Source organism: Ammospiza nelsoni, chromosome 16 (genome assembly GCF_027579445.1).
Source record: "Ammospiza nelsoni isolate bAmmNel1 chromosome 16, bAmmNel1.pri, whole genome shotgun sequence".
In the NCBI taxonomy this organism is placed as follows: Eukaryota; Metazoa; Chordata; class Aves; order Passeriformes; family Passerellidae; genus Ammospiza; species Ammospiza nelsoni.
In genome coordinates this window covers 18,031,000-18,058,584 of record NC_080648.1, presented here as the reverse complement: position 1 = coordinate 18,058,584, position 27,585 = coordinate 18,031,000, and the positions used below count along the sequence as shown (strand labels likewise).

Genomic DNA, 27,585 nt, shown 5'->3' with positions numbered 1-27,585 from the left:
AGGAGAGCAGGACCTTCTGCCCACCCGGGACCTTCTGCCCACCTGGGAGCTTTCCCTCAGCCCAAAGCTGGCAGAGCCAGGGGCACAGCAGCTCCTGCCACATACCAGAGCACAGAACATCACCTGCAAATTGCTGCAAGTGACACCTGGGGAAAATGCTGGAGAGGCTGGCCAGGCTGGCCAGTCGGGTCTGTGGGATGGAGCAGAGCCATGGAAATGTGGGCAAGGGAAATGAGCAGAGCCTGAGCGAGCTGAGCTCAGGTTCTGTGAGACAGAAAATAAAATATTGGTGTGGAACAGGAAACAGAACAGATCCTGCACTCAGGGAAGATCAGAGTGCAAAACTCTGCCCTGGAAGGGCTCCTAAATACCTGGTGTGCCTTTATAACTGATGTATTTACAGCTGAGGGACAAGGAAAGGTTTTCCTGAGGTCCTAAAAAACATTTGTTTTGTTCTAAGACAAAAGGTGATGAAATCTGGAGATCAGCCAGTGGGATCCCTGCAAAAGTACAGCCAGTGCCTGAATAAAGCTGGCTGGGGTTAGCACAGCACCACTCTCACCTGCGCTCGTGCACCTGAGGCCTTTGGCTGCTCACATCTTCTCTTAGAAGCTTTAAGTTTGGAACACTGAGGTTCTGCTCCCTGCAGAATTAATTGTTGTGTAATTAATGTCTCCTTTGGTGATCAGGAGTGCCCAAGGATGGAGCTCTGGGACAGTGCGAGGGTCCCTGCCCATGGCAGGGGTGGGTGAGACCTCTGAGGTCCCTCCCAGCCCAAACCATTCCATGATTTACCATCAGCTGGGATGGAGAACATTCATTCCCTCAGAAGGTAAAAGGTTAAAAACATCTCCTAGGGATGCTGCTAAGCACTGACAGTTTGTGGGGTGCAAAACTTGGGTTTTTGAAGGAAGGCATTAATCCCTCAGTCCTTTTATTTTTGATTCAGCAATCCTGTGTCGGAGAACCAGGGTTCTGAAACCTCCCTAAAGTACAAACTGTGTATGTCCAAATAGCTTCCACCAGCAGTAAATGAGAAACAAGAAATGCAACGTTCTCTTTAGTTTTGCAGCTGATCAAGACCAGAACAGAATTGTTATTGATGACTGTTCAGCATCTCTGATAGTTTTCCTTTGGGTTTCAGTTCAGATATCCTTGGGTGCCTCAAATTCTAAATTTTCCCACATATGGCAGTGCAGGGAGAAAGAAATGAAGCAACCCAAAACCCTTCAAAAATTCACAAACCACTGATCTGTGGGATAAATCACAGGGTTTCTGTTAGGAAAAAATGGGTGGTTTTGGTTTCTGCTGTCTTGTAACCACTTCACCATTCACATTCTGTGACTGTTTCAATGACAGCTCAACCCAAGGCCCTGCCCAAGTTCCTTAATTCCACTCAGGTCTCCTGTGTCCTTCAGGCAGCCTCCTCCTGCTGCCACCTGTGTTCCCTACCTTGGGCCGGGAAGGACAGGACAAGGGCAGGACAAGCTCTGCTGGACCTGGCTCTGTTCTTCCCACAGGAACCCTCACCTGTCCCATTTTTGGGGCTGATTTTTTGGATGTTCTGCTGTTTTTGATGCTGTGTTGCTGTCACAGGTTGGACTCAGTGACCTCTGGGGCCTTTTCCAACCTCAGTGATGCTGTTGACACATCCAAAATCCACAGGGATTGCCAAGAATTTATTTTGTTATTCCTACTCTGCTACAGAGCGTTGTGGATTCCTCTGGGATTGTCACTGAACAGCAGCTGAGTCTTTGCACGCTGTCATTCACAAAAAATAACTCACCAGCAGTCTGCTGGCTGATGAACCAGCCTTGTCACCCAATCCCTCGGGGCTTGCATGAAACATGACTTTAAAACATTGAGGGATTTGTGATTTCTGCTGGGATCCACCCAAACACAGCCATTAAAACAAGGTTAAACTGCAGACCTGCACAATGCAGCAAGTACACGTGTGGGGCCAGGGTGAGGACTCTCCAAGGAAATCACTTACAAACCTCCAAAGGAGGGACACGGGGATGGGGAAGGGTCTGGAGGGGCCATGGAGGAGCAGCTGAGGGCACTGGCATTGTGAAGCTGGAGGAGGCTGAAGGGACTCCTTGGGGGCTCCGATCTCTGGGACAGGGACAGCACCCAAGGAAGGGCTGGGGCTGTACCAGGGCAGGGTCAGGGTGGATTTTGGGAAAGGCTCTTCCCCCAGAGGGTGCTGGCACTGCCCAGGCTCCCCAGGGATGGGCACAGCCTGAGGCTGCCAGAGCTCCAGGGATGCCCAGGGTGGGTTTTTGGGTCTGTGCTGGACGCTCACTCTGTCGTGCAATGGTTTGGGCTGGAAGGACCTCGGCGCCCATCTCACCCCGCCCTGCCAGGGGCACCTCCCGGAGCCGCGGCGCTCCGAGCTCCATCCGCTGTGTCCCTCAGCTCGGCACAGCCGGGGCTGCAACCGCGCCAGCACCTCCAGTGACTCCCCTGGCTGTCACTCTGTGCTGAGCGAGCCCAGCCCCGATCGGAGTCCCGAACGGAGCCCTCAGAGCCCCCGGTGCCCCTGGTGCCCTCAGAACTCGCGGTGCCCTCAGAAACCCCGATGCCCTCAGAGCCCCCGGAGCCCTCAAACCCGCGGAGCCCTTCGAACCCGCGGAGCCCTTCGAACCCCGGTGCCCTCAGCGCCCCCGGAGCCCTCAAACCCGCGGAGCCCTTCGAACCCCGGTGCCCTCAGCGCCCTCAGCGCAGCCCGGGCGGTGCCGCCCCCTCTCCCCCCCAGCCGGGCGGGGCGGGCCCGGACGCGGCCGGAAGCGGAAGCGGCGCGCAGGAAGCGGCGGCGCTGGCGGAAGGGGCCGCGCAGGAAGCGGGGCCGGGCTGCCCCGCGGCCACAACCGGGGCGAGGGCGGCGAGCGGAGCCAGGGCAGGTGAGGGCAGCGAGCGCCGGGGGCGGGCAGCGAGCGCCAGGGGACGGGAGCGCGGCCGGCTCGGCCCCGGGGCGGCGGGGCGGGCGTTCGGAGGCCGCCGCCGCCTCCCGGCCCCGCGGGCTCGGGCCGGCCCCGCTGTCACAGGCTCCGGGGGCCCCCGGGAGTGACCGGCGGTGCCGGGGCTATTGGGGAACCTGGTTTTCCTTGGCTCATCTCGGCACTAAGCACCGGGTCCCGGCGTTTTCCCCGCTCCGGGAGCGCCCCTCGGTGCCGGCGCTGCCAGGCCGGCCCCGGCTGCTCTCGTCGTGTTTTTCCTCATTTCTCGCTGCTGCGGAGTCTCCCTGTGGTTCTTTAGGCTTTTGAAGGTCCGTGGGGTGTTTATTCATCAAAAACAGAGCACGTCGAGCTGTTGTTTCGTGCGACGTTCATTGTCGGAGATAAATTGAGGTGGGGGCCGCAAAATCCCGTTTAATTTATTGACTGTATTAAGCTCTTCCTGCTGTGGCAATTTGTCTTTTATGTTTAAATGAGGTCAGCTCGCTGATGCAGAATGAGGTGTTAAAGCTGTGCTCATTAGCTCAGAATAACCCCAGGAGGAGCTTTAATTGTGCAGAAACTGCAGACTCATGGAGACAAATCCTTCTTCTCCCCCTCCATGGCAGGGGCGGGTTGTGTTGGTGTCATTTGTGTCTTTGTGCAGGATTTTTCCTGTTTGGCCTGTTAATATTTTCATTTCTCTTGCCTTTTGCCCCAGTGCTTTGCTGTTCTCTTTCCTGCTGGATTGTTCCCAGCATGTGGCTGTGCCAGCCTGGAAGGTTTTGGGTTGTGTTGCAATGCTCTGTTCAAACTGAGCTATACCAGGTGACTGGGGATTGATGTTTTCCTCAGAATTCAGTCTATAAATAGGTAATTTTGGGCTTTACGAGGTTGATCACCCCAAACTTCCAGCCTACCTCAAAAAGAACAACAAACACAGGGTCTTCGCTCCTGGCTGGAGAATTCCCCCAGTCCAGAGGAGCAGAGATCCAGTCAAACAGTAAATCCAGGTGGGGATTTATAGTTTGAATATCCCCCTTTAAAATAAAATCATGGCAACGTGCAGGTAGTAACTTAAAATGCGCCCAAAATGTGTGGCACCACGTGTTTTGTAGTAATTAGATCACAGTGGAGCTGTCAGTATTTCAATTTTTGGCATCACAGGGAGGCTGCAACAAGGCCTTGCCCAAAGCTTTTCCAAAATCTGCTTTTTTTACCAGTTGTTTATCCTCAATCCCCTGAATTTTGGCACCCAACCTCTTTAACAGGTTCACTGAGCTGGTGATGCTCTGCCCTCCTCATTTCTGTTCTTCTGTTAGAATAAAATAAATCTTTGCCAGGTACAGTCATGAAAGGATCTCTCAGCATGTGTAGAAGGTGATTTTCTGTCAGCAGTGAGTTCATCTTTGTTTAGTTGCTGACTTGTTGCTTCCATGGTAATTGTGGGTGTTTTTACACGAAGCATTGGAGCCCCAGAGCCTGGGAGTGCTGCAGAGGGGGGACACAGCTCAGGGAGGAGCAGAGAGGGGATCCTGCACGCTGCTTCCAGTGCCCCCCAGCTTTTCTGTGCCTTTGATCTGTAACTCAGCACCCTGAATATTTTACCTGCTGTTCCCACCTCCAAGAGGAGCTGGTTTGAGGGCTTTTAATGGGGCATTTTTGGAGAGTGATCAGCTGGAGCCCATTTTTTCCAAAAGGAACAATAAATCATTTTTCTGCTGGGCAGACGTTGGAGTTTTATTTTGCACTGAAACGTTGTAGTTGGTGCTGAGCTGGTGATGCCTGCACAGCTTCCCTGTGACTGCCTTGATCTCAGGGTGGCATCTCTGAAGGTTTTTTATTCATAAAAGGAGCTGATCTCTGGTTAAACCTGTGGTGACATTTCTCCATCACTCCCTCAGCTGGGAGGGTTTGTCTGATAATCCTCAGGTTTTGTGTGAGCCCTTGTGTCTAATGAAACCACAGGTTGTTTTTTGCAGCTTTTGCTGTTCCCTCTGTGTTTCAGGTGCCTGAATTTCATGACTCTGTGCCCGTTTCCTCCCAGCAGAGCTCGCAGCAGAGATGGGGCCCCGGCGGAAAACCGTGAAAGCAGTGAGCAGGGAAGGGGCAGAGTCTACCAAAGCTGAGGAGCCAAAAGATTACATGAACCAACTCTCCCATGAAGTGCTTTGCCACATCTTTAGGTGAGCAGCCTGGCAGAAATCAGTTCACTTCTTATTTTAGAGTTCTTTATTTTTTCACCTGTTTGTGACACAGTAAATAGTGGCCATACCATGGGTGGAGTGGTGGATAAAAAGGGATGACAAATGTTTTTTTCAGCCTCCAAAATTCATTTGTAAACTGAAAATTGATTTATGTGTCATGAATGTTAGAAGGAAGAAGAAATAAATAAGTGATTTAATTCTGTTGTAAGTACTGATTTTAGAGCAGAGATACACTTTGGGTAGGGCACAGTTGAGATGATTGTTTGGGAGTTGTTGCATCTGCAGAAGGGATCTGGGATGAGGATGTGACCTCCCCTGCAGCAAAGTCCTTCTCCCAGATGTTCACTCAGCCCTGTTATCCAAAACATAATGCCTCACCCACAAGTTCCTGGTAAACAGCAGCTCTCCAAAACATTTGGGAATTGAGCTTGCAGTATGTGCTAGAACAAGAAAGTAACTTAACCAAACCTGTTGATGGAAATGGCTTGGTCAGCAGGGTTTGGTTTGGTTTACATTAACTTTAAGGAAGAAATTATTCCCTGTGAAAGGGGACAGGCCTTGGCAGCCCAGAGCAACTGTGACTGTCCCTGGATCCCTGGCAGTGCCCTAGGCCAGGCTGGAGACACCCGGGACAGTGGAAGGTGTCTCTGCCTGTCACAGGAGTGGCACTGGATGGGCTTTAAGGTCCCTTCCAACCCAACCATTCTGTGATTCTATGATATACCAGAGAACCAAGTCATCTGTGCGTTTAATCCTCCATTTATGTGACTGTTCCATGTTTAGTGTCAGGAATGCTGAGTCACTGCTTAGCAGAACTCCAGATTGAACTCCAGGCAATTCTGTGTGAGAAATGCCCCAGTGCTGCAGGCAGGCTGTGCTTGGGCCAGCTGGGGCTGTCTGTGTGTCCCCAGGTACCTGTCCCCAGGTATAGGCCATGCTGTGGGCCAGCTGGAGCTGCAGCAGGGCTGTCTGTGTGTCCCCAGGTACCTGTCCCCAGGTACAGGCCATGCTGTGGGCCAGCTGGAGCTCTCAGGGCTGTGTGTGTGTCCCCAGGTACCTGTCCCCAGGTATAGGCCATGCTGTGGGCCAGCTGGAGCTGCAGCAGGGCTGTCTGTGTGTCCCCAGGTACCTGTCCCCAGGTACAGGCCATGCTGTGGGCCAGCTGGAGCTCTCAGGGCTGTGTGTGTGTCCCCAGGTACCTGTCCCCAGGTACAGGCCATGCTGTGGGCCAGCTGGAGCTCTTAGGGCTGTGTGTGTGTCCCCAGGTACCTGTCCCCAGGTACAGGCCATGCTGTGGGCCAGCTGGAGCTCTCAGGGCTGTGTGTGTGTCCCCAGGTACCTGTCCCCAGGTAGCCCAGGTACAGGCCATGCTGTGGGCCAGCTGGAGCTCTCAGGGCTGTGTGTGTGTCCCCAGGTACCTGCCCTTGCAGGACATCATGTGCATGGAGTGCCTGTCGCGGAAGCTGAAGGAGGCGGTGACGCTGTACCTGCGCGTGGTCAAGGTGGTGGATCTGTGTGCGGGGCACTGGTGGGAGTACATGCCCACAGGTGAGCTGCTCCCTGCCTCTCCCCTCTGCTCAGTAACCCTGCACTTGCTTGGATCTCCCCTTCCTTTGCCTGGCTGTCCTGGGGAATGTCTTGCCAAGTCTGTCTGTGTGTAAATACAAATTTGGCGTTGCTGGATTAGGTCATATGTTGGACTTGATGATCTCAAAGGTCTTTTTCAAGGCAGTTCATTCTGTGATTGTGTGACTGGGAGTGCTCTGTAGGCACCTGGCAATACAATCTGTGTTTGTCTGATTGCTGGAAGGGAGTTTATCCAGGGGTTATGCCATGAAGAGGGTGTTTGCATGCAGGCAGCAAAAAATACAATGGAGTGAGAGAGCAACTCATCTGCCAGCACTTAACAATGTAAGGATAAGATTTGATGTCACACCTTGAGTCACCTGCATATCAGTAGATAAATTTGTCAGTCTCGGTGAGCCCTGTACCGGGATTTCTGTTGGGTTTAAATTGCACTGCTGAGATTTGGTGGGGGACACAGCTAAAATGAGGGAATTCTGAAAATGAGAGGATTTGCAAATTGAGATTGACTACGGCTGGTATTAAGCAGATGTTTAGACCTAACCTAAAATTGGTGTAAATGCAAGTAACTTAGCCAGTTAAAATCCTTTTTATATGCTGTCTTTCACTAGAATAAAATAAACCTTTGCTTTAAGAAACCATCCTGTTTCTGTGAGAAATGTGAGCTTTGGTGAATAGTGAACTGGAATAAGGGATCCAGCTGGGATTTTTTTGACCTATGGAGTTGATAAATGGAATTCCAGGAAAAATAGACCCACAAAGCTGCATGTGAGGAGGGAGAGAGCACAATGAACCCTGGAGCCATGCAGCTCCTGAAGGAAACCTGTAGCAAACCTGCAAAATTCAAGGCAGAGGAGTATTTAGGTCATGATTTCTAGAATGTGGAAGTAAAAGAAAAGCTATTGCTTCACCAAGTGCATCTTTTCAACACCGCAGAACTTGTACTGCCATATAAGGAGAGAAGTGTGTTTGGCTTCCCCTTCAGAGCCAAGTGTCTGCTGCCACACCAATACCAAATGTGTTGTTGTTGTCTTAGGTTTCACTGATTCCAGCTTCCTAACCCTGCTGAGGAAGATGCCAGACATTGAACAACTTTATGGTCTTCATCCCAGGTATCTGGAAAGGCGCCGAGTCCGTGGCCACGAAGCTTTCAGCATTCCTGGAGTTTTAGAGGCTTTGCAGGCCTGTCCAAATTTGCTGGTGAGTGGCTGGACTTGGGAGAGAACCTCCCTCAGCACTGTTAAAAGTTGTGACAGGGACTTGGTGCTTCCAGGGCTTTGGTTTAGGCCTGGCTGCACAGGGAGGAGTTAATTGTGACCCTGTTTGCTGATCACAACTATTTTTAGTTGCACCACTGGGAATCCCAGGTGCTCTTAAGCCCAGCAAGGAATTAAAGCTCTGATCCCTCTGCTTTGAAACAGACAAGTCTTGCTAGAAATGAAAAGTGAAATACCGTTGCATTCTGTAGTTTACATGGTTAAGAGGATGTTGTTGTTGTTGAACTGGTGTTAGAGCATTTGCTTTGCTTCCTTTTATCCAGGGTGTTGAGACCTCTCATTTAGAGCTGGTGGAAGCTATTTGGACATACATGCCCCAAGTCCACATTTTAGGGAAGTTTCGTAATCGTAATGGTGCTTTTCCAATTCCTCCTGAGAACAAGCTGAAAATTCCTATAGGAGCTAAAATTCAGACTTTGCACTTAGTAGGTGAGTGTGGTCGTGGTGAAGTAGTTGGCTTCAACACAGGTGGCTTTAAAGGCTTTGAAACTCTGCAGATTTGTAATTCTTTGGAGGAGAGGGAGTTTGGGCTGTGGCATCTTGGAGATCTTAGCTGGATATTTGATAGCAGGTGCAGAGGGCAAATTCTAAAGAATTATTGACAAACCAAGGTGAAGAACTTGTGTTTCAAGGGTTCACAGCTTTTCTCACTTGCCACAAAGCACAGAAAAGCTTCCTTTTGAAAGCCAGGAATTTGTCATGCAGAGGATTAGTTTGAAGCTTGTTTAAAATGTTTGTTTGTTTTGTTTATGTATTATTAGGGGTGAATGTCCCTGAGATTCCTTGTATCCCAATGCTGAGGCACCTTTATTTGAAGTGGGTGAGACTCACCAAACCACAGCCTTTTAAAGATTTCCTTTGTATCAGCTTACGTGCTTTTGTCATGAGGAACTGTGCTGGTAAGAGGGATTCTTCCTGTCTGAAGGGGATGGTAGAGCATGGAGGCAATCTGGTTCTGTTAAAGTCTTGGAATTTCACATTCTGAGAGCAGCCCTTGTTTGATTTGTGGTGTTGGGCAGAAGTCTCCCCCTGTCCTGTCCCTTACTTGGTGCTGTGTGCTTCTGTTGACTTCCTGCTCTAGAGGGATTTGTGTGGATGTGTTTTAGTTCTTCTGTGGGATAATTCAGGGAGAAGTGAACAATCTGCTCTGTCTTTCTGGCCTTGTTGTGTGCAGGACCCACAAACTCTCTGAAGTATGTTCCCCTGGTGACAGGCCTGGCTTCTGCCAGGAATCTGGAGCACTTGGAGCTGGTCCGTGTTCCATTTCTTGGAGGACTTATCCAGCACGTGGTAGAAGACAGCTGGAGATCTGGTGGGAAACTCCTACTCCCTCATAAATAAAAATAAATAAATTAATTAAAGCTTTAGCAAATTCTGGGGGCTTTTTGTCTGTAGCATGTTCTTTTTTGATTGTTTGAAACTATGGTCATAGTGCTGAACATGCTCTGTATTGGGTGGAATTGTGATATTTTAACTGCAATTAACTCTTAATGAGCTACATTTGTTGATGAGCAGAACCAGAATTGGAGTAGTTAGATGCAAATATTTGTTTTCTTTATTTGCTGAAAAAGGTTAAGACAACACTGGTGAAAATGTGTAGGGTTGAGGGCTGTGATGTGAGGCTGGAGTGTAAGAAGACTGTTCTTTATTTGCCAGGTGGTTTTAGGAATTTGCACACTATAGTCCTGGGAGCTTGCAAGAATGCACTTGAAGTGGATCTTGGCTACCTCATCATAACTGCTGCACGAAGGTACCTCCCTTCAGATCTCTCTTGGCTTCCTCTTTTTCAAAATAAATGTCTTAGAAATGACATCCAAGAGCCAGAGCAACCATCAGAGTTTAAGGAATACACATACAAACTTTGCATAACAAGAGTGTTCTGTGATTAAAATAACCGCAAATAGCCTCTGAGTCCTGCCAGAGTCTCTGTTTTATTAGAACAGGGCACCTTCTGGAGTGTTTTCTGTCTTTGGCCTGAATTTTGATAGGAGCAATTCTGAATTCCCTGCAGGTTGCACGAAGTGCGGATCCAGCCTTCCTTGACCAAAGATGGTGTTTTTTCTGCTTTGAAGATGGCTGAACTGGAATTCCCACAGTTTGAAACTCTTCACCTAGGCTACGTTGATGAGTTTTTACTACAGTGTATGACACTTTTTATATCCATAAATAACACAAGGATTTCAGAAATTGCTGTGTTTTCCATCATGTTCTCAGTGATTAATGACAATATTAATGTTGCATGTGTTGAGGCTGCTGATCTCATACAGCCAAATCTGGCTTTCCTCACTCCCTGAAACTGGGAAAGCTGAGCTTTGTTAAAGGAATGATCTGATCAGTAGGGAGTTAGAAAATCCTGCTATAAAATACAAATTTACTGCTGTGTCTGCTCCTCTCTTTTGTAGGTAAAATGACGAGTACGGACTTGGTGAGGTACGGCTTGGCTGATGTGGTTGAAAACCCAGGAATTATTACAGATATTGGTATGAAAGCTGTAAATGAAGTTTTTTCTTTCATCAAGTATCTGGTCATTTACAACTGCCCACATCTACATAACCCAAATAATTGGATCACAGGTATTGCACACCTTTGAAATTTCAGAGCTATTATATGAATTTCTGTGCTAAACCAGAATTTCTCTGCTCTAGTACTGCTTGTTCTGTTGTTAGTAAGTACAGTAGATGATGCTTGCTTTGGGGCCATGGTGGTGCTGGGAGCAGGATGGAGATCCAGAGGATGCTGCTCTCAGATCTGAAGAGGGGGTGATAAACAGGGACTGAGGTGGGAATCCCTCAGGAAAGGCCTCTCTTGTGTTCCAGACCACTCGAGGTGGACCCGCCTGGTTGACCTGACCCTGGTGAGGTGCCATGCCATCAAGCTGGACTCTTTCAGTCAGTTCATTGAGTTACTGCCAAGCTTGGAGTTCATTTCTCTGGACCAGATGTTTAGAGAGCCTCCAAAGGTGAATTTCAGAGAATGGTTTGGCTTTTTCTCATTGCCAGGGTTTTTACTTGTTTCCATTTCATTGACAAACCAGTGTGCATTCTTCTCGAAGCTGTCATTAATTGAAGGGATTGGTAATAAATGCCTTTGGTTTGCAGTTGCTTTTAGCATGATATGCTGGGGAGAGTGGTGCTGCTTCTGCAAATGGGAGCAGTGGCAGGGAATGAACATGTGACCAGAAAATAAAACTCATTGATTCTATCAAAAGTAAAACTCACTGATTCTCTCAAGGTCTCTGCTGATATTTTACTGTGCTGCTGCTTTTTGTATTGTTTTTTCCTCTTAGGCCTCTCTTTGCAATACTAAGAGGTTTTTATGATTTTTTGCTGGGTGAAATAGGGGTAGTATTTCCCTTCTGAAGTGCTTTCAGAGCTTAAGAATTTTATTTCTTCACGTTGTCCCCTCCCACAGTGTAACACAAATCCTTGGTAAGCTGCTGGCAGGCAATGCAGAGTGTAAAACCTGCTTCTTTTGGCCATTAATGGTACCTGGTGTGCTGGGAAGGCTCTGATCTGCTGTTTGTATTCATGTCGTCATCCCACAGCAAATGAATAGATTACCACAATTAATAGATTAAAATGAAGTGCTTAGAGGACTTTCCTCTTCATTGGGAGTTGAACAGTGTAAGTTCTGGGTTGCCAGCCTGAGGATGGACCTCTGCTCTCAGGAAATCTGAGGGACAGTTCTGCTGTCCCAGACATTCCAGCAGAGTGGTTTTCCTGGTGCCTTTAGGGGATGTTGAGATAACACCTCCATCTTCTCAAATCTGAATTTCTGCCTTTGTTTCAGGGCTGTGCTCGTGTGGGCCTGAGTGCAGGCACAGGAATTGGGGTCTCCTCTGCCCTGGTGAGCAATCAGAACTCCAACAATGACAATGACAACAACAACAACCACCAGAACAACAACAACAACAACCCCAACATGCACCACAACAACCACCAGCACCCCAACGAGCAGAACGAGGAGAACGAGCTGCGCCAGGAGGGCCCCGCTGAGGAGCAGCAGATTGGGGCTGAGGGTAATCCTGGGGGGCTTTGGGGGGAATTGCAGCTGAGGGGAATCCTGGGGGGCTTTGGGGGGGTTTGCAGCTGAAGGGAATCCTGGGGCAGCTTTTGGAGTAGGATTTTATCTGCATTCCCACTCACATAGGCTCCTGGTGAAGATGGGAATCTGCCCTGAAAGCTTGTTGCTCTTTCATCTCCTGGTGTGGAGCTTTAATTTGAGTGAGCTAAGCCCCAAAAGTTAGGCTGGGCTTTGGCTACAGAGATGAAGAACAAATCTGTGAGATAATTTGTGAAACCCAGGGGTTCACCAAAGGAATCAAGGCAGTTTTCAATTATTTCCTGTGGGTGTTTGAGGGCTCAGTTTGTTCTGTTTCCTGTTCCTGACCTCCTGTTCCCTTTGCAGCCCTGAATGAGATGGAGGAGGTGGCACAGGAGGAAGGGGAGGCTGCTGGGCAGGGTCAGGACGAGCTGCCAGCTCCCAGCCAGGCTGTTGTTCCCATGGAGGTGGATGAGGAGCAAGCAGGTAACTGGGTTTGGGAAGAAATCCCTTCTTGGTATCTCCCTGAGGGATTCATTCTCCACTCTAAGTCTGGTTTTGGATGTTTGGCTTAAGCAGGGTTGCCTGATTTTGAATAATGATGTTAGCACAGCTTAGTTCTGTGAAGGAATTTATTCTCTGGTACAGCCCAGAGCTTTCTTTGCATGTGCAGGGAAATACTTGACCTTAAACCTGATTTTTGTGCTCAGTATAATAAAGGTCAGAAGGCCTCAATGAACTTGTCCTGTTGCTCTCTTGGTCTTCATGGCCTTAGTTCTTTCACTGCAGCACTTGGGTTGTTTTTGCCTTTTCTCGAGCCACACAACTTGTTCCAGTGTTAATTTAATTTAATTTAATATAATTAGTGACACAAGGCAGTCTTGATTCTTTTATCGCCACTTTTAGCTGGACAGTATAATTTTCTGCTGAATATCCCAACAACCTGAAGTAACACTCCATTGTGACACTCCTCCCCTTCCAAACCAGAATCCTTCAATGCTGACATGCAGTATTTTGCTCTTCTCCCATTTAGATTTTAGTGAGGGGCCCCACAGAATGGGTGACTCATTTGACTCCAGTTAATTTCTTATCAGTTTTTCAAGCAGTGCTAAAAGATTTTTGGCCCTTTAATCCATGCCTGGTTAATTTTTACATGAAATGCTGATATTCTCCTTCTCAGGACCAAGTGGAATTCAACCTGCTGTAAAAGCAGCTCCTATTACCATCCATGATTCAGACAGTGAGGATGAGGAGGAAAACATGGGCACTTCCAGAGCCTGCATCTCCAGCAGCATTGCACAGAATTACTCAGATGGGGAAGAGAAGAGCAGGGATCCAGTGGAAACCAGGGAACCTTCAGGTGTGCAGCATTCCTGCTTAAGCTTCAGTCTTTCCACGTGGTTCAGGTTCATTTCCAGCTTGGTTTGGAATGTGGAGTGAAGGTGGAAGGAGATGTTTGAGCTGCAGCCACAGCTCTTGTACAGAAACACAGATAGTGGTGCTGCACTGAACAGAGACCTGCAGCTCCCCTTTGGGATTCCCAGTGGACAGAATTTATCACTCCTGTGAGCCCACAGTGTGGATGTCAGTTCTGGCTTCAGGGGGGAAGGAATCTGTGTTTGGAGAGAATGTACATCAGTTTTGTACTGCCAATATTGGGGATTTGGGGCAGTGTAATGAGCTGAGAGGATTCATACAGACATTCAGGAGGAATTCCTGCATGGAAAGGGTGCTCAGGCCTTGGCAGGGGCTGCCCAGGGAGGTTTGGATCCCCATCCCTGGTGGTGTCCAAGGAAGGGTTGGAGGTAGCACTCAGTGCTCTGGGCTGGAGACAAGGTGGGGATGGGGCACAGCTGGGACTGGATGGGCTGGGAGGGCTTTTCCAACCTCAGTGATCTTGGGATTAAGTTCTGTTATGATTTGTGTGGGTTTTTATTCACCTATGAGCTGAACCTGCTGTTTCTGCTGGCAGCACTGCCCAGACCCAGGAGGGGGAGCTGAGCTGCTGAAATGTGAACTTCAGTCCTGTCTGTTCCTGTTTGATTCCTCAGATGTATTCCTCTTATTTAAGAAAACAGAAGCCTCTCTAGATTAAATATTAGAAAAAAAATCCCTCCCTGGGAGGGTGTGAAGCCCTGGCACAGGGTGCCCAGAGCAGCTGTGGCTGCCCCTGGATCCCTGGCAGTGTCCCAGGCCAGGCTGGGCAGGGCTGGGAGCACCTGGGGCAGTGGGAGGTGTCCCTGCCATGGCAGGGGTGGCACTGGATGGGATTTAAGGTCCTTCCAACCCAAACCATTCCATATTCTTTGATTCTGTTATCAGTGTGTCTTTCATTTTGCTGTGCCTGTGTGAGCAGTGAGCTGCTCTGGACAACCTGGTGGATTTGTGAGGCAAAGCCTCCAGCACATCATTCCAAAAATACCTGCAGGATGTTCCAAAGGTGCAGCAACAGCTACAAATACCAATAATTGCCATTCCTGGGGAGATTGTCATGGGCCTCTGGGCTGCCCTGTGTTTCAGTAGCAGAAGAGCACTCAGGTTTGTTGGGGTTTCTCACTGCTCTCCCTTCACTCCTGCAGTGAGCGGCAAAGGCAAGACCCCCCTGCGGAAGAGATGCAGCACCAGCCACGGGGGCCAGGCCAAGCAGTTCCCTGTGGAGGAGAGCAGCTGTGAGAAGGGCTGCCAGGTGACCAGCGAGCAGATCAAAGCTGACATGAAAGCAGCCAGTGACATGCCCGAGAGGAGCAAGAGCAAGGATTCCTACGGCAGCTGCAGCAACGCCCCGGCATCCACGGCTACACCCAGCTCCTGCAGTGCTGCTTCCCCCAGCCCTGACTGTGCCCAGGCCGCCCAGAGGCACTGTGCTGGCAGCAGCCCAGCAGCTGGAGAGGAGTGCAGGCAGTGTGGCTGCTCTCCCTGCAGGAGGGAAGGGTGCAGTGAGAGGGAGCCCGAGGAGAGCTCCGTGTGCTCCCGCTGCTGCTCCCGGGCGCAGCGGCGCAGGACGAGCGGGGGGTGCGATGGGGAGAGCCCCTCCACCAGTGGGGCCTGCAGGGACGGGCCAGACTTTGCACTTAGGACACTGCCGGACTGTGGGGCTGCAGGAGAGCCTGGGCATGACAGGACTAGTGGGAGTGCCTGTGGGGCTGGCAGCCGGGAGCAGAGCACGCAGCCCCCGGGCTGGCAGCTGGACTGCAAGGACGAGTACCCACGGAGACCCCTGACCAGGGCCAGGAGCAGGCTGTCCCACGTGCCTCTGGTGTCAGAGCCAGGTAGGACTCACAGCCAGCGTAACTGCAGCTCCCCAGGAGCTCTGGTGTGCAGCTTGTTAGTCAGGGGTTTAAACCTGAGTGGTTTCAAGGTCAGAGCTTGATGGAACAGAGGTGCCATCACCAGGTTTCTCTGAAAGTGCCACTGACTTTTTCCTCCATGCAGCTCTTTCTTTTTGTGTTCTTCATAGAACATAGAACTAGTATTTGCTTCACTCCATTGAAAAGCAAATGCAATTTTTTGGTACTCTGCCTGCGTGTGGAGGCTGTGATTCATTGAAACAGAAGTTGTCTCTCCATTAAAATCCTCCCTGCAAAGGCAGCAGCTACACTTAGATCTGAACAAGAAGGCAAAGGTTATAACTGGTGCTTTATCAACTAATGAAGTCATAATTACAATTGAGCCAGGCTTTGGACCTGCATTGGGTTCTGCTTCCAAGGGTTTAAGGCAGGGTGACCAAACTTACTGAAAATTGCCCTTGTGTTGAACACCTTCATGCTTCACATGATTGTTTTGTTCACCTGACGTAAAATAAAACCCCTGAAGGGCTGGAATGAAGGGAGGAAACAACAGATGTGAGAGGGGAACTTGCTGTTTCTTCAAATATACTTGGTTTCCAAAATAATCATTTTAGTGTTTACAACCTCATATATCCAGGATTCTTTGCTGGGAATGTCTGGCAGGTAAAATGAAACTGAAGTTGAAATGTGCTGCTTACACAACTGTGAGTGGTGGAGGTAGGGATGATTGAGGGCAAATTCCTGCCTCTGTTAACATGGAATGATTCAAACACTTCATATCCTGGTGTTCTTCCAGTTTATTTAATGCTCCCACATGTTAACAAAACCTAAATCACCTCAGATGTTCTGCAGGTAGATGCAGCTCAGGTTTCAAGAAGAGATTTTGCTAATAAATTTTAAATGTCTGGTTTCAGAGTTAGGACCAGTAATTAATTTGGGGATCTTTGTGCACATGCAATATGTTTTAATAAAGACAGCTTAGTTTTAGTAAAATAATTTCTCATTTTGCTGTGTTAATGACAGAAAATTAATTCTAGGGCATTTTTTTCCTCTTTCTGTTGGAAGTAATGCTTGTGGTGATTTTTTTCCAAAGACTCATCTGTCAAATCAAGCAGGAATTTGAGGTCCCTGGTGGAGCTTGGGAACATTAAAGGATTTTATACATGGGCATCCTTTTCAGTATTAGGAAGAACTTTGTGACAGTTACAAAGAACAGATTTTCCAGAAGTTTGAGATAATTTCTGCTATTTAAACATTAAAGCTATTTTGGGTCTTGTATCTGTCAAGGATGTTCTGTTTCCTGCAGAGATTCAAGTGTAACCTAAGCATGAATCTTTTCTTTTCCTGGCTCCACATCTTGCTGTGGTGTAGGTTCAGCATTCCTGGGTTTTCACTATAAAGTTATTTATTTAATAATTCTGAGCCCCAAGCTGGCAGTGGAGTTTGAGCAAGCAAAGATTTGTTCTGAAGCCAGGCAGGGGTTTGGATTTACCTGGGTGGGAAAAGTTGTCATGGGCTGTTCTCAGCTGTCCTGACGTGGAGCAAAGATTTTGCCATGTTTTTGTTTCCAGAAGTAGCAAAGCCAAAGCCAAGGCAAACCACCAAGAGGAAAAGGACAGCTGACAAATCCACCAGCACCAGTGACCCTGTGATTGAGGATGATCATGTTCAGGTAAGGGCTTTTCCTTTACCCCTGCAGCTTTATCACATAAACACCTGTTGGGAACTGAAGCTGTATTGTATTAATTCACATCCTCCTGTATCTCATAAAATTCAATTTATTGTTCTTTCATTTTTAACCTTTCATACTTTTTTTTCCCTTTTCTCCAGGTACTGACTTTGAAATCCAAAAACCTTGTAGGAATCACATTGACCAACTGTGGAATAACAGATTTGGTGCTGAAAGACTGCCCCAAAATGATGTTCATCCATGGTATGTGGTTCATGGCAGGGCTGCCTCCTCCCTCTGGCATTATTGGAGATTCCAGAAAGAATTCAAGTCAGGCCACTGCTCATTTTGTATTCATCAGCTGCATTGCTGATGAATTAGAGCTCCAAATATTGCTGCTTCCCACTCTGAATGGCTCTTATAACAGCTTTAATAAAGATTAATATCTGAAAATCAACAGCTGAAATGATCTGACAATTAGGGAGATGAGATGTTTATTGAAGAGTGGTAATACAGTAATTAGGAGTTGATGAAATGAGTTTGAGTACCTTGTTTTTCTCTCATTTCTTCATTCTCCCCTAGGTTTTTCAGCTGACAGGATGATACTTCTGCTCCTTGACATGATAAAAATCTGTTTGCAGTGCTGGTACTTAGGTTGCATTAGTTTCACATGCCAGGGTGTGACTGCTCCTGGATTGGGTCATTTATTGTTTTCTGCACCATCCAAATGAAGACTTTTTCTTCTGACATCAGATCTGCCTACTTAGCAGAAAGAAAGGAATTGTTTCTTTATTCCAGAATACTTAGAGCGCACATTGATTTTGAAGACAATTTTCATTACATGAGCAGTGTTGCTAGAAAGGAAACAATTTTATTTTCCATTGTGTGGCTCCCCAATCCTCTGTGTTTGAGCTGATTTTGGAAGTTGTGGCAGTCCTCAGACCATTTCAGTGAAAGGAAACAGAGGGAGGAAAAGGTTATTAGATGAAATTTGACATGGCCTTTTAAAAGGCCACTTCTGGCAGGGTCGCAGTTGAAAAGTTTGATGATAATATGGAGAAAATGAAGAACTGGGCTATATCTGATGTACTTATGTAATCTTTTGGAACTTACATTGCTTGTTTGCCTTCTTTTGAACCTGCCAGCCTTGAAATGCACTGACAGGAGGCTCCTGAGGTGTTTTATTTCCTTTTGCAGCCACCAGGTGCCGTGTGCTGAAGCACCTGAAGGTGGAGAATGCCCCCGTGGTGAATCGCTTTGACTACGCCCAGTGCAAGAAGCTGAACATGGATCAGGTGCTGGATCAGATCCTCAGGATGCCCCCAGAGAGGAACAGGATCATCTACCTTCGTCCCATGCAGCAGGTACAGAGCCAGCCTGGCCTCCTGGGGCTCCCTGCAGCTGGGGCAGGGAATGGGACAGCAGCACAACCCTGAAATTTGGTGTTTGAACCCAGCAGGGCTTTTATTGCAGAGCCTGCTGCTTGGATTTTAAGGTTCTCTGCTGGATTAAATATTGAAGTTCACTATCTCCAGTATTCACTGCATTAGAGGGTATTATAAACTGCACTCTTAAAGGTGCAGAACTTGATATCCAGCATAAACAGAACAGGTGACTGGGGATACCAGCATCATAAAGTCACCCTAGGACAGATGCACTGAGTTAATTTCAAACTGAATAACTCAGACTGTGAGAGCCTGGCTGCTCCTGGTAGCTGTGGGTGAGCAGAGCATGGCACAGGGATCTGGAATCCTTGACCCATGTCCTGTTAGACTGAGGAACAGCAGAGTTTGGGGTTCTGGAGGCTCCATCCCCTCCTGATGCTGGAGTGTTGCAGAACTGGTGGGACTGGGAGCCACCCTCTCCTCCCCAGGCTGTGTAGGAGCTGGAACAGGGACATTTAGGGAGTTGTTTAAATCATCTGATGAGCATTTATGAGGGCTTCATGTAAGATCTGGAAGGTTGGGAAAGTTTGATTTTATCTCTCTGTGGTGCTGCTCCTCTCCTGCTTTCCTGTCTTGGTTTGCCAACAGGGGAAGGTTGATTGTACATAAAATCCATAAAATCAGCTTTGCTTTGAAACCACATCTCTTAAATGACAGTGGTAAAAATATTACATGGGAATAAAACCCCAAATCACTGATCTCCTCCTTGTAACAAAAATTCTGAGGAAAAAATGTAGTTTTAGATAATTCTGTAGTTTTATGGAGTTTATTTCCACATTGGAGTTGGGAAAGACATCAGAAATTAGACATTACTTATCCAAATCCAGGACTCAAGAAGATAATCTGGCAGAGCTGCCCTGGGGAGGTTTCACTGCCCTCAGTCCTGTATTTATTTGTGCTGTTAAAATTCTCTCCCATTGCTGCATTTCCCAGGGATTTGGTCAATACCTGTTTGCTCTTGACTCTGCAGCCCATGGCAATGTTTGTGGTGCTCACAAGTCTTTGTCCCCAGGTGGACACACTGACCCTGGAGCAGAAAATCTTCAGTGGCCCCTACCCCTACCACATCTGCATCATCCACGAGTTCAGCAACCCCCCGAACGTGCGCAACAAGGTGCGGGTGAGGAGCTGGATGGACACCATAGCCAACATCAACCAGTGAGTACTGACACACCATAGCCACCATCAACCAGTGAGTACTGACACACCATAGCCACCATCAACCAGTGAGTACTGACACACCATAGCCACCATCAACCAGTGAGTACTGAGACACCATAGCCAACACCAACCAGTGAGTACTGACACACCATAGCCACCATCAGCCAGTGAGTACTGACACACCATAGCCAACACCAACCAGTGAGTACTGACACACCATAGCCAACATCAACCAGTGAGTACTGACACACCATAGCCACCATCAGCCAGTGAGTACTGACACACCATAGCCACCATCAGCCAGTGAGTACTGCTCACATCCAGGCATCCCTGGCCCTCCTCAGGGAGCATTTGCTCTCCAGGGACTCTGCCAAGGTGTCTTGGAGCAACTGCAGCTCCAGACTCGCTCTATTATGTCACCCAAATTTAAAAATAACAAAACCTTTTGTTACTATTGAAGGCTGAATTCTTGAGTGCAGTGTGAATCCAGTGTCAAGATGTATTTAATATAAAGCAGGCTGTGAACCCATATGGAAAATCCTGTAAATTCCCCAGCAATAACCTTACATTCATCCAGGAATAATGCAGTTGTACATTCAAGTTGTTGGAATACTTAGGAAATGTCTTCAAAGCTGAAAAACAAGTCATTTTTAAAAGAGTGGTTTGCTTCAGGAAATATTGTTAGGAAGGTGATGTTCAGTGAGTATCAGCTCCTGAAAGTTCCCAGCAGCAGGGAATTGTGTCAGTGGATCTCATCCAGCAGTTCTGACTGTCCCTGTTGGCTGTGGTTGCTCTCCAGAGTGAAGGGATGAAGGCTGAGTTGGTCTGAGGCTCTTGGGGCAGTTTTTCCATGGATTTAAGCTCATTTGAGGGAAGGTTGTGTGTTAGGATTTCTCCTTTGCTTTTTGTCCCTGCCACCTCCCCATTGGGGCAGTTTTTCCATGGATTCAGGCTCATTTGGGGGAAGGTTGTGTATTAGGATTTCTCCTTTGCTTTTTGTCCCTGCCACCTCCCCATTTCCTGGCTGTGACCTCTCTCTCCCTCCTTGTCCCCAGAGAGCTGATTAAATACGAGTTCTTCCCTGAGGCCACCAGGACTGAGGAGGACCTGAAGAAATACCCCAAGTACCCCTGGGGCAGGGACATCTACACCCTGGAAGGTGAGAGTTTGTGGGGAGCTGAGGGCTCCTGCTCAGCCTCTTGCTGAGAGAAGAGCTTTGCAGCATCCCCAGAGAGGTGGAGAATATTCCTTGTGAGGAGGTGGGGAAACAGCTCAGTGGGGAATAAGTGAGGAGCTGCTCTGTGCTGAGGATTTGGGGGTGCTGGTGCTGCAGGGGTGCTGTTTTCCTCTTGGCTGCTCACCTGTCCCTCTGCAGGCATTGTGGATGGTGCTCCTTACTCCATGATCACTGACTTCCCCTGGCTGAGGTCCCTGAGGACAGCAGAGCCCAACAGCTACGCCAGATACGACTTTGAGGATGATGAGAGGAGTGAGTACCCTGCTCTGGTTCTTCACAGATTTGTTTCTTTGGCAGTGCCTCCCTTTCCTTCTCAGTTTCCTGCTCCTTAGGCTGGCTTTGGTAGATCTGGTGTTAAGGTGGGCTGGAGAGAAGTGAGAAAACTCACAGAAATTTGATATCAAAGTTGTAAACTGGACTTGGAAACGCTGGCACAGAGATGATGTGGGTTAAAATTTATTGCAGATGTGGCTCTTTCTATTGAGGAGCTTGTCTGCTCAGATATGATGGTAGGCAGGGCCTGGGGCTCAGTTAAAAACCTTGCTTGGTAGCAGAGAAAAATAAAGTTCTTCCATTACTTAATTAGGAACATCCTGGTTAAAAATACCTCTACCTCTGGTTAAAAATACCTACCTTTATTAGAGGTATTTTTAATTGATCCTAGTTTGGATAATCTTACCCAGCTCCAGTTTAGGAATCTCAAGAGGACAAGGAAGAGATTTTTTTTTTTTTTTGCTATACTTTTCCATGGTTTTATTTTTTAATTTATTTTTAAAATTTTATTTTGGACTGATGTAATTTAATTTTATTTTAGCTTGGCTTGATGCCTGTAGTTCAATATGAAGACCAAATTACCAAAGAATTGATAAGTATTTAAGAGTCAGGATGTTAGAGTCATGATGTTAAAGCCATGAAAACTCAGGAGAGCGCTGCTGCTTTATTTGCAGTTTACCACAATTGCTGTTGTTTATAAAACATTTAAGTAATGGATAACCTGGAATTATGTCAGAGAGGACTCAGGGAAAGGCTTTCTGGTGCTCTGAGGCTCATTCCACTCCCAGCATTTGGAGATGAGGACTAGAGCTGTGGGAAGCCCTGAGGAAGGCAGGAGGGAACGTCCCTTAAACGCGGCCGGTCAAGGGAGGCTTTTCCTCTCTGAGTGTGAGTGCAGGCCCAGCCTGGCTGGGGAGCCCTTTCAGGAGAAACATCTCCTTTTCCTTGCTGTCCCTGCCCAGCCACCATCTACGCCCCGAGGAGGAAGGGGCAGCTCTCAGCTGACATCTGCATGGAGACCATCGGCGAGGAGATCTCGGAGCTGCGCCAGGTCAGGCGGGGCGTGTTCCAGAGGGTCGTGGCCATCTTCATCCACTACTGCGACGTCAACGGGGAGCCCGTGGAGGATGACTACATCTGAGGGGTGTCCCCAGCCTGCCCTCCCTCCCCCTGGCACTGCTGGCCAAGAAAAAGCAGGATTTCTTTTTTCCAAATGCAAAGCATTTCCCGCCGAGGCGCCCTCGGCTCTCCCCGTGGCCAGGAGGATGTAGTTAAATGTAAAATGGAAAGTACAAATTGTATACTAAGAGTTGTACATAGAGGAAACAAAAAAACAAAAACAAAACTTCCTAATACTAAGACTTTATTTCATATGTTTATACAATTTAATTTAAGTTCCATTTTAATGAAGGCCAATAATCAGGAAAGGGGAAGAAGATTTGAACTTTTCAACCCATACAATTCATAGCAGTATTTTTTTTCCTTATAAACAACAATTCCATTTGCTGTGTTCAAAAGAGTCATCAGAGTCTCTTTTAATCTGTGCCTTTTTCTTGAGCATTTAAGAGTCCAGTCTGAGTAAACCTGGTGAGCACAATCTTGGTGTCTTGTGTGCATCTTTGGAAGGGTCAGAATATTCTCCAGCTGTTGCAAAGAAGGCCAGAAGCAGGCAAAAAAAAAAGTAGAGAATTTGGTGATCTGTGGTAGTTTCTAGAGATATTCAACCCATTTTTGGGGGGAAAGGAAGCCCCCATGTTTAGCACCTTGGAAACAGAATGTTCTCAAGCATTTTGTACTTTTAGATTTAATTTTCTTGGTGTATTTGACTCTGTACAATGGAAATCAAGTTGCTGATTGTTGGTTCCGCCCTCCTGAGCATCACTGTGCCCATTGTGGCTGGCTGGAAGCTGAGCTGTCCCTCCAGGCAGGCAGAGCAGGGGCTGTGGGGCTGCCTGGTGTGTGTGACACAGCCAGGGAGCTCTGGCTCTGCTCCCTCCTGAATGCACATTTCCCACTGGTCAGTAAAAAACTGCTGCTGTTTGCCCCAAGTGTGTGTGTTGTGTATTGAAAGGTGCTCCCAGTGCCCACAGGTGTTTGGTGGGGATTTGCTGCCAGTGAGGTGTGAAATGCACATTTTGGTGTGGCACTCCCATGGTGCCAGACCTTGCAGCTCTGGCCTGGTCTCTCATCCCTGCTGGTTTAAAACTGGTGTTACCAGCCTAGAAAACGACACTTCCTGAGGTAAAAGCTGTACAGTTTAAACCATTTTATCCAGTTTTGCTCATCATCCTGATGGTGATTTTCTGAATTTGGGGTTAATGTGGCTAATGGGGATTTCTGTGATGTTTAGCTCTGTAAAACTGAGGTGAGGCTGCTCCACACAGCCAAGGCAGTGTTGGTTTTCTCAGGCTCTCTGTGGGAATTCTTGGGATAATGTGGATCTAGAAATATGTGGGATAAGAGGGGGAGAATGGTGCCTAGTGGGAGCATTTCCTCATCCCTGCTCTCTGCTGACTGGAGGTAGAGCACTAAACACCAGAGAATAATGTGAATGTTACTAAATTTGCTTTAATGCAGGATCACAGTCAATGGTTTATTATAACTCTTCTATTTAATTAACCGTAGATCATGTATTCAATGATATTCAGCCAAAACAATTGTGACCCTTTCTAGAAGTGTTTCAAGTCCTCTGAGTCATTGATTCTGTCAGATTTACCATTTTAGTCCAGAAAATGTTACTGAGTTTCTGGAGAACTGCACCAGTCTCCAGCTGGTATCTCCTCACTGCAGCCTTTTGCAGAAGTATTTACACAAATAAAGTGTTTATATTCAGTATCTCTGGAAGTAATTGAACCTTGCAGTGATTTTGCCCTCTGAAATGTGACACCCATTTTACACCAGTGCCTGAATCCCCTGTGTCCATCTCCTGAGAGCTGTGGGGAGGGAGGAGCTGGGATCTTCTGGGGGTTTGATCTCTTGGCTCTGAGCTTCCTCCTCTCTCCATTTCCTGGCTGTTTTGGGCATTTTTATTCAATCACCATGGCAGGGAGGGTTTTCCTGGCTCTGCCCAGCTCAGATGTTTCTGTGCCAGGCTTCTCCTCCCTCCTGTGCCAGGTGTGTGGCAGGAGGAGCAGCTGCTGTCCCTCGGGTGAGGGGACAGTGGTGCTGCTCCTCCTGCAGCACAGGAGTTGCAGCTCTGTGGGGACAGGCTGGGGTCCAGCACAGCCCCTGGAACCAGGGATGTTTGTTCCTGGGTCCCCGAGGGAGCTCCAAAGGCAGCCTGGCCAGCACTGAGCTGCAAGGTAAGAAATTGATGGAGGAAATGTGAGGGCACCACCTCTGTGCCCTGCTTCCCCTGGATGTGGCTTTGGGGAAAACACAGAGCAGGAATTTCTTCCCTGGGTCAGCTCCGACTCAGCCACTCTGGGGAGGTGAAATCTTGGTGGGGTTCCTGTCTCTGTGTGCAGGAGCACAGTCAGAAGGACTCTTTACAGTCACAGGGAGCTCCTCTTGCAGTCCCTGAGGAGCACTGAGCACCCCAGGTCCATCCAGCTGGAGAAGGCAGCTGCTGGTGGAGGTTCCACTGGCTGGGACTGAGCCTGAGCTGACTCTGGTGCTGCTTTTCCCACAGCTCCTGCTGGAAGGGGATGCAGAGATCCCAGCTGGGGGAGGCTCAGGTGCCTGGAAATGTCATCCAAATAGTACAGAAGGTAAACAGGGAAAGGCCAGGGTGTGTTTGGGCACAGCACAGAGGCACAGCCTCCTGCTCACTGTGCTGGGGCTGCTTTTCCCTCTCCTTGAGGAGAGCAGAACCAGTGCTTGGGTTTCAGAAAGGGAAGGATTTTGGAAGTGTTTTTGTTTGAAGAGAAGCTGTAAGGGGTTGATGGAGGCAGGAACGATGCCCCTGCTCTCTCTCCAGGCTGCTCAGGGTGTGAGGATCCCCTTGCCCAGGATTTCCACTTTTAGTTCCCAGTTAAGCAATTCCAACTTAACCTCTTGTCAGGGTGGGACAGGGACACCTTGGCCCTGTGTGCCCTGCATGTGACAACAGGGCAGCCAAAGCCAGGGCCTGGAGAGCTCCCTTCAGCTCCTCAGCACTCCCTGGGGGTTGGCAGGAGATAAACTGGGGGTTTATTCAGGAAGGTTTGTACAAAAACTGAAGAACTAAAAGCTTTGGTATATTTTTATTGAGTCTGTGTTATTAATCCCCTGCAGATTTCTTGCCTTTTGGCCTGGGAGTGCTCAGAGGTGGCTCAGGAGCTCAAATGTGGAGGAAAAGGGGATCCTGGACTGGGGAAGGGTTCCCAGCTGCAGGTACAGAATGGAAATGCTCTCCCTGCCTTCAGCACTCTGAGCTGGGTGGGAATGACTCAGTGCCTGTGTGGGCTGCCTGCTCCCAAAGCAGCTCCTGGCTGGAGCTGCTCCTGCTTCTCCTCTGTGCTGGGAACGAGCTGGACACGATCTGGGCCCCATTGGTTCTGGGCACGTTATTAAGTCAGGCTGACACAAAGAGCCTTAAATACCTTCAGATTCTCCCTCCTCTTGCTGAGCAGGGCCAGCTGGGAGTGAACTCCACCCTAAAGCCACGATCTTGGGTGAGATGAGCTTTAGGCTGGAGATATCTGCAGTAATCCCTAAACTGAGAGTATTTGGAAATGTAAAAGCAGCATTTATGCAGCTAATGCAGCATTGCTGATTGTTCCCAGAGCTCTGGAGCCCAGCAGGGGACAGGAGGAGCAGATGAGGTACAATCAAAGCCATTTTCAGTAAGAGGCAAGGTGAGTGTTGTTTACCTGTCAGCTCTGCAGGTTTTCAGTGACACATTCCCAATGTCCATCCTCCATGAAGTGTCCTTTGGTGGAAGAGACACTCCTGGAGGAGCAGAGTTTGCCAAAAAAGTGTCTCTGGAGCAGGGAATCCCCTGCTCCATATCCAGGGGACCCTTGGCTTCCATTTCTCACATGAATCCCTTTGGATGGCTCTGATCCCATCAGCAGCTCCACGGGGACCTGGGAATCCTCCAGGTAAGGGACCAGGACAAGGTGGGGGCTCCTGGACTGCAAATAAATCATTATTGGGAATGAACAAATTCCTGTGAGCAGGGGGACAGTCAGGAGCAGGGCAGGGACTGTCCCCTGTGCTGGCCCAGTTCTGGGTCCTTGGGCAGGAGGGACCTGCAGGGGCTGGAGTGTGTCCAGGGAAGGAGATAGAGCTGGGAAGGGTTTGGAGCCACAGGAGAGGCTGAGGGAGCTGGAAAGGGGCTCAGCCTGGAGAAAAGGAGGCTGAGGAGGGCCCTTCTTGCTCTGCTCCCTGGGCAGTTCCATTGCCTGAGCCCCCTTTCCATGGGGAAATTCCTGCTGTGCCCACCCTGAGCCTGCCCTGAGCCCCCTTTCCATGGGGAAATTCCTGCTGTGCCCACCCTGAGCCTGCCCCTGCAGATTCCCCTCCCTGCTCCAGCCCCTGGAGCCTCCTGAGGGGCAGCAGGGAGGTGGCTCCTGCTCCCAGCCTGGAGTGCCAGCAGCACCAGAAATGAGCCCAAGCTGGAGTTCACTGCCACATCCAGAGAGGAGTTTTTATTTGTAGGAACAGCCACTGCAGCACAGACACTGAGCACAGGCAAGGACTGGCACCACCAGCCACGATGGGCAAAGCTGAACGGGGAGGCCACAGGAGCAGCCAGGGGATGCAGAGTGGGGCTTTCCATGAGACCCTCCCTGTCCAGGGAGTTCTCCACTGCTGGTGGCACTGCTGGGTCACAGAAGCTGTGCTGGCATTGTTGGCTGAGTGAGCAGCAGCTGCCAGGTGAGCCCAGGGAGGGATCGGAGGTGTCCTGGTGTCCATCCTGGACAGGGACATTTGGTGTTTGGAATTTCATCCAGTTGGAAGGGGGGAGCCTTTCCCCAGTGAGAGCTTTTGACCATTTTGGCTGGTGAGCCACTGCTCCCATTGATAGAGCCTTGGGAATGTTGCCCCTGGGGAAACTGGGAGTTTATTTTAAATTAAAAAAGAGATATTTCCCTAATGCACATAAAACAAAGGAGGAAACAATGCCTGAAGGACAAAGCAGAACCAAAGAACCCCTCCCTGTGCTGCTGGTTCCATCTCACTCCAGGAAATTTCACACCAAGATTTGATGCCCCTCAATGGGGACAGAGAAAATCTTTTTTTCAGGATTTCTTTGAGAAATTTGATACTTGAGGGGAAACCAAGCCAAGCTGTTCTGCAGCCTCATGTGCCCAAAGCCCAACAAACCCCTGTGGGCACTTCCACAGATCACAGCACTGAAGCAGCCCTGGATGGTTTTTTCCAAATTTTCAATAATAGCTTTTTTCTATCCACAGTTCTGGTGTCAAGAGTAAAATTAAATTAAGTTTTTTGGAAATAAAACCCTGTAAAAACAGGTCATTGCCAACCAGGTCCCAGAGATGAACCAGGAGCACCTTCCACCACAAACACCAATAATTTGTG

General features: G+C 48.6%; 1 protein-coding gene across 7 annotated transcripts; it reads left to right on the top strand.

The window, feature by feature from the left end:
• The first annotated feature begins 2,827 nt into the window (after positions 1 to 2,827).
• Positions 2,828 to 23,952, top strand: FBXO38 (F-box protein 38). 7 transcript variants are annotated; one of them, XM_059483669.1, is made up of 22 exons: positions 2,828 to 2,903; positions 4,987 to 5,122; positions 6,558 to 6,691; positions 7,764 to 7,927; positions 8,268 to 8,433; positions 8,766 to 8,903; positions 9,179 to 9,316; positions 9,661 to 9,754; positions 10,016 to 10,146; positions 10,407 to 10,577; positions 10,821 to 10,963; positions 11,794 to 12,022; positions 12,412 to 12,531; positions 13,226 to 13,405; positions 14,625 to 15,314; positions 16,904 to 17,004; positions 17,163 to 17,265; positions 18,199 to 18,365; positions 19,459 to 19,604; positions 20,663 to 20,766; positions 20,983 to 21,096; positions 22,080 to 23,952. In XM_059483669.1, exons 2-22 carry the CDS (start codon positions 5,001 to 5,003, stop codon positions 22,256 to 22,258), a joined length of 3,534 nt encoding a protein of 1,177 aa, XP_059339652.1. In that variant the 5' UTR covers positions 2,828 to 2,903; positions 4,987 to 5,000; the 3' UTR covers positions 22,259 to 23,952. The 7 variants fall into 7 exon arrangements, with proteins under 7 accessions (XP_059339652.1, XP_059339653.1, XP_059339655.1 ...); XM_059483670.1 differs by having other exon boundaries at positions 2,860 to 2,903; positions 4,945 to 5,122; XM_059483672.1 differs by lacking the exon at positions 2,828 to 2,903 and adding an exon at positions 3,087 to 3,268.
• Positions 23,953 to 27,585: the final 3,633 nt, after the last annotated feature.

Bases quoted from the DNA above. Each gene is read 5' to 3' on its own strand.
- FBXO38 (XM_059483669.1), top strand. From the start codon at position 5,001: ATGGGGCCCCGGCGGAAAACCGTGAAAGCAGTGAGCAGGGAAGGGGCA. The intron at 12,023-12,411 runs GTAATCCTGGGG...TTCCCTTTGCAG, and splicing joins GCAGCAGATTGGGGCTGAGG to CCCTGAATGAGATGGAGGAG. The intron at 17,005-17,162 runs GTAAGGGCTTTT...CCTTTTCTCCAG, and splicing joins TTGAGGATGATCATGTTCAG to GTACTGACTTTGAAATCCAA.